The sequence below is a fragment of the Nicotiana sylvestris genome, chromosome 5, assembly GCF_000393655.2.
Source record: "Nicotiana sylvestris chromosome 5, ASM39365v2, whole genome shotgun sequence".
Classification (NCBI taxonomy): Eukaryota; Viridiplantae; Streptophyta; class Magnoliopsida; order Solanales; family Solanaceae; genus Nicotiana; species Nicotiana sylvestris.
The window spans coordinates 61,959,743-61,968,701 of record NC_091061.1 but is presented as its reverse complement, the minus strand read 5'-3'; the positions used below and the strand labels follow the sequence as shown (position 1 = coordinate 61,968,701).

Below are 8,959 nucleotides of genomic sequence, written 5' to 3'. Positions count from 1 at the left end.
CTCAAATATTTGAAACAAGGTTTTTCATCAGGGGGAGTAAAATACGCGATGCACTCTTTTTTCCTTACTAAGGTTTTTTCCCATGGTGTTTTCCTTATAAGGTTTTTAATGAGGCACATAGCAATGCGTATTACTAAATATGTGTACTCTTTTTCCTTCACTAGGATTTTTTCCCACGTGGTTTTTCCTAGTAAGGTTTTAATTAGACACATTATCTTTTAATGAACATCCAAGGGGGAGTGTTATAAATATTTATATTATGGATGTTCATTTAGTACTCCGTTGTAAATAATCTTCCTGAAGAAGCTTATCCATATGAGACTCCACCGTAAATATGTTTATCTATTTAGTACTCTATTGGAAATAAGCTTCCTGAAGAAGCTTATCACTTCGGTACCCGGTTATGGATAAACATTACCCTAGGTAGAAGATTATCCATACCGGGTATAATAAGCTTATCCATTCAGTACTCCGTTATGGATAAACATTGCTCTCAGTAGAAGATTATCCATATCTGGTATAGTAGCAGCTTACACAGTAGCTTGCAGTAGCAGCTTACACAGCAACTTGCACAGCAGCTTGTAGTAGCAGCTTACACAGCAGCTTGCGTAGCAGCTTACACAACAGCTTCCTTTCTTCTATAAATAGAAGAGATTTCAGTTCATTATATACATCAGTTTGAATTCGAATAATATATCAGTTTCTCTCTATACTTGTCTTTACTTTATAGTCTTTATTTTATAACAAAGTTGGATAATTACACAAGCTTATCTTTTTATTTTTTTTTTAAAACTAGAAAACTGAGGATTTACTAGCGTGCATCAGGCCCTGACAACACCCAATACTAGTGGTTTTTAGGTACCATCTGGACCGGTTGTCCCAATATCAGCTGCTCATTTTATTTTATTTTATGTAAGGTAATAGTATTTGTGATCGTAATTTTAATTAACAATATTTATATTTTTAATATTATGAGTAAATTTTATTTCAACTAATTTGAAGTATTATTAACTACCCACAAAAATCAAGTAGTTTGGCCTCGTATTCAAAATATGCGACATGATATGGGGTACGAAATGTAGAAGTGCCAAATTTGGTAAATAAAAATTGACTCATAAAAATATTTTGTCAAAAATGAATAAGAAATTATTTAATGTGTTATGATTTTTTATTCTCTCTATACTTTCACACACTTCACACTTTGCAAAGAACAAAATCTTTTGGTTGGTGCTTGACAAATTAATAAAATAAATTGGATGAAGGAAAAAAATAATAACTTTTGAGTAGAATTAGTCGGATTTTGAGTCATTATTTAGCTTATAATTAAATTGATTTAATTCATAATTTAAGTAAACTCAAACAGATTATATCAAGTGATTCAATTAGCTCTTAAATGTGTAAATCTAACAAGATCTACCTAGTTGGTACTCTTAAGCCGAAAAGGACATCGGATATTCTAAGGAAATGGGAATTATATATATATAAAAGGAGAACTTTATTACCAAATGGCGATAGCAATTTGACTGAGTCAAATGTATGCATTAAGAGAAAAGTCAACTAATTGGAACTTACGAGGAAGTGGATACAACGTGGCATAAATCTAGGATTGATGTTTTCTCGTGACATGTTAGCTGACTAGTCCAAGTAAACTAGGATCCTATGTCTTCGCTAAGGATTAGGGAAGACTCTTCTTTTTTTTTTTTTCCTTTTTTTGGTGTTAAATATTCGTTTTGAGGCAAGGATTAATTTGAATTTTCATGTATAAGGCTAGTTAGAAGAGAAATCCCTCTCCGCCAAGATTATTTTTTTATTGCTAGATGTTGAACTCGAGATTTCTGATTAAGACGTAATGTATGTTATTCATTTTTTTGTTAAAAGAAAAAATTGTATTAACTTAAAGCAATATTATTAACCACTAACTCTAAAAATATTAGATTTTAAATGTATAAAACACATTGACTATTTTTTATTAGGAAATTTCTTTTTACTTCCAGTTTGAACATCATTCGACTCTAGAGCCAGATTCTCTCAAAAATAACCAAATATAAACTGTTTGTTATCCTACTCCACTGTCTGCTACTAGACTTCTTACATTTTGGGAAGGATATAAGTGCAGCAGCTTCCTCCAATGACTAAATATTAACTAGTGTAATAACCAACCTCTCTAGTGTATGCTTTCATTTACAACGTCTCTGGCCTACAAATGCAATTGCAATGCTATTTCTTTAATTATGTCATAGCTTCTTCTACTTATTTGCTGAATTCTTCTGTCCTTCCTTTCCAGCCAAAGATGATATACAATTGTTGCAAATACAAATCCCACCACTGCACCTTTGGAGCTTCTGTTATTCGCCTTGTGAGTGAGCCAAGCTATTTCATCATCCCAGTGACCAATTTGTCTACTATAGCCCATCCAATTTAGTAGTTTTCCCTAGACAAACTTAGAATAAGCGCATTGAAAGAATAAATGGCTGTGTGTTTCTTCAGTATCCTCAGAGCGTAGGACAGGACACAAGCAGTAGGCACCTGTGGCTCCCATCTTATTATCCATTATTGCTTGCCTCTGCTAAACTGCCGTGGGAAGTTTCTACAAATACCAGTTACCTTTTTAGGATGTAACAAAACTTTAGCCCAATAAGTTTGAGTCCATTACTCAAATGGTCACTCAACTATCCCAAATTATCTCATGAAGTCACTTTACTTTCGTTTGTAATAACAAAGTCACTGAACTATGCTTATTGCACTCAAAAGGTCACTCAACTAGATTTTTCAAATTTTGAATTGCCAAATACCTATTTTACCCTCTAAATTATAAACATTTATCTTCTTTTTATTTTTTAAAACTTTTTAATATTATGATTTTCCCTTTTTAATTTATATTATGGACTTACCTATAGAATAAATAAATATTATTTATAAATTAAAAAAATAGAAAGTATTTAAGCATATATAATGCTGGAATAACAAAATAATAGTAAAAAAAATAATTAGAATAATTTGTTAGTAATTTAGGTGATGACTACTTAACCTTTTATATTTCCATCAAAAAAGTTGCAACCCTAGACCGGGAATTATGTTACTTTCGCGTGTCTTTCATGTCTAATATCATTATTTGGTGCGGGCTATTTTTTTGCCTATCATCTAAAATTATTAGTATAATTTTAACTGTTCAAAATAAAAATTGTAATTGAGGGATACATGTCCGTAGGTATTTCCTTTCCTTAGAAATAATACTTCTTCAGATGAACAACATTCAACTCGAGGGTAGAACCTTGCCATCCATGGTTTCCAATTCGTATGCACCCTTTCCAGCGATACCTCGAACCTTGTAAGGTCCTTCCCAATTTGGACTCAACTTTTCTGCATTTGTTGATCTTGTTGATTGAAAGACTTTCTTGAGTACGTAGTCCCCAATCTTGAAGTACCTAAGATGAGCTTTCCAATTGTAATATCGCTCAATAATCTGCTTCTGTGCAACCATCCTTATCAAGGTTGTTCCTCTCCTTTCTTCAAGCAAGTCGAGATTTACTCGTATTTCGTCCTCATTTGAATCTTAGGTTGCTTAATTGTATCTTGTACTTGGCTCTCCTATTTCAACTGGAATTAAGGCTTCAACACCGTACACAAGCGAAAATGTGTCTCTTCCGTACTTATTTTTGCTGTTGTTCTGTAAGCTCACAAGACTCCAGGCAGTACTTCTGGCCACTTATCTTTTGATTCCTCTAGTTTTTTCTTCAAGTTATTAATAATAACTTTATTGGTTGATTCAGCCTGTCCATTGTCCACGGGATGGTAAGGTGTTAAAGTAATTCTTTTAATTTGCCAACTCTGAAAGAATTCTGTGATCTTTGCACCTATGAACTGTAGGCCGTTATCGCACATGATTTCTTTTGGAACCCCGAACCGACATATGATGTTTTGCCAAATGAAGTCCCTGACTTATTTTTCACGCACCTGTTTGAAGGCACTTGCTTTTACCCACTCAGTGAAATAATTAGTGAGTACTAATAAGAATCGTACCTTTCCTTTAGCTTGTGGTAGTGGACTCACGATATCTATGCCCCACTTTATAAAAGGTAATGGTGCAATAACCAGATGTAATAACTCTGTTGGACGATGCATGTTCTTACTATAACTTTGGCATTTATCACATCTGGCCACGAAGCTCTCTTACTCTTCTTCCATTTTTTGCTAGTAATACCCTACTCTAATTAGAGTTTTTACCAAGGATCTTCCTCCTGCGTGATTTCCACAATGTCCTTCATGTACTTCTTTTATCACGTACTCTGTTCGAGAATGTCCGAGACATCTTGCTAAAGGACCCCTGAATATTTTTCGATATAAATTGCCTCGTTCCAAACAATAACGAGCAGCTTTTCGTCGAAGTGCCTGAGCCTTTTTCTTATCTTCAGGTGATATTCCGTTCTGCAAAAATTTAACGATCTCATTTCTCCAATCCCAGGTTAGATTATTGAAATTTACCTCATTTTTGTCTTGATCGAGTGCTGAATGAAACAAATGTATCACAAAAGCATTTTCTTCATTTTTTACTTCTGCAGCGGATGCAAAATTAGCCAGCGCGTCTGCTTCGACGTTATCTTCCTTGGGTATCTGCAAGATTTTCCAAGATTGGAATTGTCTGACCAAATCTTGTGCCTTTTCTAAATTTTGTTGCATCCTCGACTCTCTAGCTATATAAGTCCCCTGCATTTGATTAACTACGAGCTGCGAGTCACTTTTGATTATAACCTGCTCTATTCCGAGCTCCCGTACAAATTCTAAACCTGTAATCACAACTTCATATTCTACTTCATTATTAGTAATAGGATGACACTTTATGGCTTGCCTTATAGTTTCTCCTAATGGTGGGATTAGAACAATTCCTAAACCTGCCCCTGTAACATTCGAGGAGCCATTGGTAAACAGGGTCCAAGTACCTGGATTGGACCCGTTAAGTACCTGCAGTTCTTTTTCTGCTTCTATTACCATCCCCGGGCTAAAATCTACCACAAAATTTGCTAAAACTTGTGATTTTATTGCGGTTATAGGTTGATATATGATGTTATATTCACTTAGTTCTATGACCCATTTGCTAACCTACCTGATTACTCCTGCTTATGCAATATATTACGTAAGGGGTAAGCAGTCACTACAGATATATGGTGACATTAAAAATAAGGCCTTAACTTTTTAGATGCCATAATTAATGCTAAAGCAAATTTTTCTAAATGAGGATATCGAGTTTCAGCATCCAATAAAAACTTGCTAACATAATAAATCGGATATTGTTTACCTTTGTCCTCCCAAACTAATACAACACTTATCGCCACTTTTGAAACAACGAGGTAGATGAATATCTTTTCTCCATCTTTGATTTAGCCAGCAACGATGGGTGTGACAAGTATGCTTTTAAATTTGTGAGCGCTTGTTGACATTCTTCAGTCCATTCAAATTGACTTTGCTTTTTCAAAACTGAAAATAACTTAAAGCTTTTCTCCGAAGAATTAGAAATAAATCTTCCCAATGCTGCTATCATACTTGTCAATCTCTGCACTTCTTTTTTGCCTGTGAGTATATCCAATATTACTTCAATAGCTTTAATCTGCGCTGGATTTACCTCAATTCAGGATTTAGCTTCATGTTGAACTTGCGGAGAATCTGAAATGTTTCCGACAAATGTTGGATGTGATCATCCGCCTGAGTTGTCTTGACTAACATGTCATCAATGTAAACTTCCATGGTTTTTCCCAGGTACTCCTGGAACATTTTCATTACTAACCTCTGGTATGTAGCTCCTGCATTCTTTAGACCGAAAGACATGACTTTATAACAGTAAGTCCCCCTTTCTGTAACAAAGGAAGTTTTTTCCTCGTCTAAAGGATACATTTTTATTTGATTATATCCAGAATAAGTATCTAAAAAGCTTAAAAATTCATGTCATGTAGTAGCAACAATTAGTTGATCTATGTGTGGTAAAGGAAAAGAATCTTTAGGGCAGACTTTATTTAAATCAATATAATCTACACAAACCCACCACTTACCATTCTTTTTAGGTACCACTACAGTATTTGCTAACCAATTAGGATATTTTACCTCTCGGATAGATCCGATTTTTAAACGCTTTTGTACTTCGTCTTGAATCACCTGTTTTTGAAGAATCCTTGCTTCCTTTTCTTTTGTTTGATAGGTGAATGTGTTGGATCTTCATTTAGCTTATGGTTCATCACATTATGTTTCAACTCTAGGCTCAAATTGGTTCCGATGTAAACTTTTTTGTCCGGCCAATGTATAAACAACACTACAGCTTCAAGCTCCTCGATTGTTGTTTTGATGTTTTCATTCTCTTCTGGCTCTTGAATAGTATCTGGCCTTGAGTCTACGCCTGTTTGTCCACCTTCAATTGAGGTTTGAGTTGCCACAGCCTCAACTAAACTCTGTAGTTGCTATTTTTTATCTGCCACGCCAGTTTGTATACTTGAATCTGCCATTGAATTAATACTTCTAAAAGCTTGTTAATAATCACGGATTTACCTAATTCCCCATTGAGAAGTGAACTTAATAACCTGATGTAAAGTAGATGGAACTACATCCTTCCAAGGTCTGCCAAAAATCATATTGTATGCCATATGCGTATCAATTACTTGAAATTTCGTATCTTTGACTACTCCTTCTATGAATATGGTTAGTATTATCTCTCCTTTGGTGACAACGCTTGAATTGTCAAATCCAGATAAGGTACGTGCTTTGGGTACCAATTTGTCATCAACTTGCATCTCGTTTACCACTCTTAAAAGAATGATATTGGCAGAGCTACCTGGATCAATCAAAACTCGTTTCACATTAGTATCATGTACAAGTAAAGATATTACCAGTGCATCATTATGAGGAGTCAACCCCCCATTCGCGTATGCATCATCAAATGTTATACTGTCTTCTTCCAAAACTTGATGAACTCGCTTTCCGTGGTGACTATGATTTTTGATACCTTTTTTACAGTCGTGTAAGTCACACCATTGACCTCCTCTCCTCTGCTTATGACATTTACTGTTCTCTTTGGTGACGGAGGTTTTGGGGGTTCCTGTCTATTCTTCATATATGCTTGCTTACCTTTCTCACTGAACAATTCAGCTAAGTATCCTTGTTTAATAAGTGCTCTACTTCACCTTGTTTCAATCTCTGTCCCTAGATCTGGAATTGTACCTTGGGTTCTCCTGTTTTGAACTTGAATCCTTTCCTGCTGGTCCCATGTATGTTTTGTACCTATTCTTATCGGACTTTTTTTAGTCTCTGGTCGCCTCGAGCTTGCTCTTTCATCTCTGATATATTTTCAATATCTTTGCCTTGTGTTATGATAATCTAACAAACTTAATGTCAAGAACCAGATAGGGAACCTGACTCACTTGGATTACACTGCATCTAACGGATTCCGGCCAAATGTGAACTTGCTACAGCTTCAGGAGGTAGGAACCCAAACAAAGACCTGATACTCTTGTGGGTTCCTCACGGGAGTACAAAGTCAATTGGACACAGCTGGAAACGAAGATTCTGCCGCACTGCACTGTTTTTAGCGCCTACTCATTCTCTGATCAACTGAAGTACAATGATTCAAGTTACTCAACTCAAGACAATCTAGGCAGTGTGCACAAGTACCAGATCAGGAACCTGATCCCTTGGTGCTCCCCTGACAGAAGTACAAGTCAACTATATAGTTGGAACACAACTACAGAAAGTGACTGTCCGCAACTATACAAAGAGGAACACAACAGGTACCTGGTCACTTAGGGTTCTCTGACAAAAGTATAAGGCAACTATACAGCTGGAACATAACTGAGTGACTGTCTGCATCTGTACAAAGAGGAACACAATAGGGACCTGGTCCCTTAGGGTTCTCTGATAGAAGTACAAGTTAACTACAGCTGGAAAGCAATTGCAGAAAGTGACTGCCTGCAATAGTGCATCAAACAGGGCAGCAGTCACTTCCCATTAAGATTGGACATCACTAAGGATGTCTTGTGTAGTATAAACCTTATGCAAGGCATAAGATTCAGGTTCAACACTTGTAAATACAGAAAACGAAAATTCTCTCAAGTGCTCAAGAACCTCTCTCAAGAACGAAGTTGCTGCAACCTCAAGGACCTGATCCAAGATTGATGATATCTTAAGTCCTTAGGATTGTTGAGTCTTTGTTATGTGTTCTTCATTGTAACTCCTATCCGGCTTTCTTAGAAGCGTTATATTAGGAACAAACCAAAATCTGTAAACTCCCTAAGTTTATGTTATGGCTAGGATTAGTCATAAGCAAAAGCCTTCGTAACCGTAGTGTGACAAAGTCGCTTGTGGTTGAAATATCACAAGTTAGTCAAAGCCTTTGTAACCGTAGTGTGACAAAGTGGCTTGTGGTGAAAATACCACAAGTTAGTCAAATTCTTTGTGTCTAGGATAGTTATAGAGTGGCTTGTGATGAGAGCATCACAAGTTAGTTGAAGTCTTTGCAATAGGGTTATTGTAAAGTGCCTTATAATAGGGAGATTGCAAGTTAGTGAAGTTAAAAGCCTACTGGTGTAGGTCGTGGTTTTTTGATCCCCTTGTGTGAGATTTTTCCACGTAAAAATCTTCGGCCTTATTTACATACAAATTTACTAGCATTCACAGCAGAACCCCACAAAGGACCAGGTACTCTGCTATTTAGTGGACTCATACAAGCTTAGCACTGTACCAAACTGATATAGGACCAGATCCCTATACATTTTGGTTCATCGGTATTTTCAGAGGAAACATATAGAGAACCCGGTTCTCTATACAGTCTGGTGGACGCACAATTTCTAACAAGTGATATCAGAGCAGGATCTTCCTATCAGGCTATCACCTAGGAAAGATCCTCATGGCTACTCCACCAACTTTTGAAAGGAGAGAACCAAAGAAGGAAAAGTATCTGATACTTAAAGATGCTAACAATGAT

The 8,959-nt window shown here is 36.0% G+C and overlaps 1 protein-coding gene across 1 annotated transcript; it reads right to left on the bottom strand.

Annotated features, from left to right (window-relative positions):
- Nucleotides 1-4,191: 4,191 nt before the first annotated feature.
- On the bottom strand, nucleotides 4,192-4,989 carry LOC138868724 (uncharacterized). Its single transcript, XM_070146291.1, has one exon. The coding sequence runs from the start codon at nucleotides 4,987-4,989 to the stop codon at nucleotides 4,192-4,194; it is 798 nt and encodes a 265-aa protein (XP_070002392.1).
- Between the last annotated feature and the right edge of the window lie 3,970 nt (nucleotides 4,990-8,959).

What these genes read in the sequence shown, in the direction of transcription:
- LOC138868724 (XM_070146291.1), bottom strand. Translation starts at nt 4,989, where the DNA reads ATGGTAATAGAAGCAGAAAAAGAACTGCAGGTACTTAACGGGTCCAAT.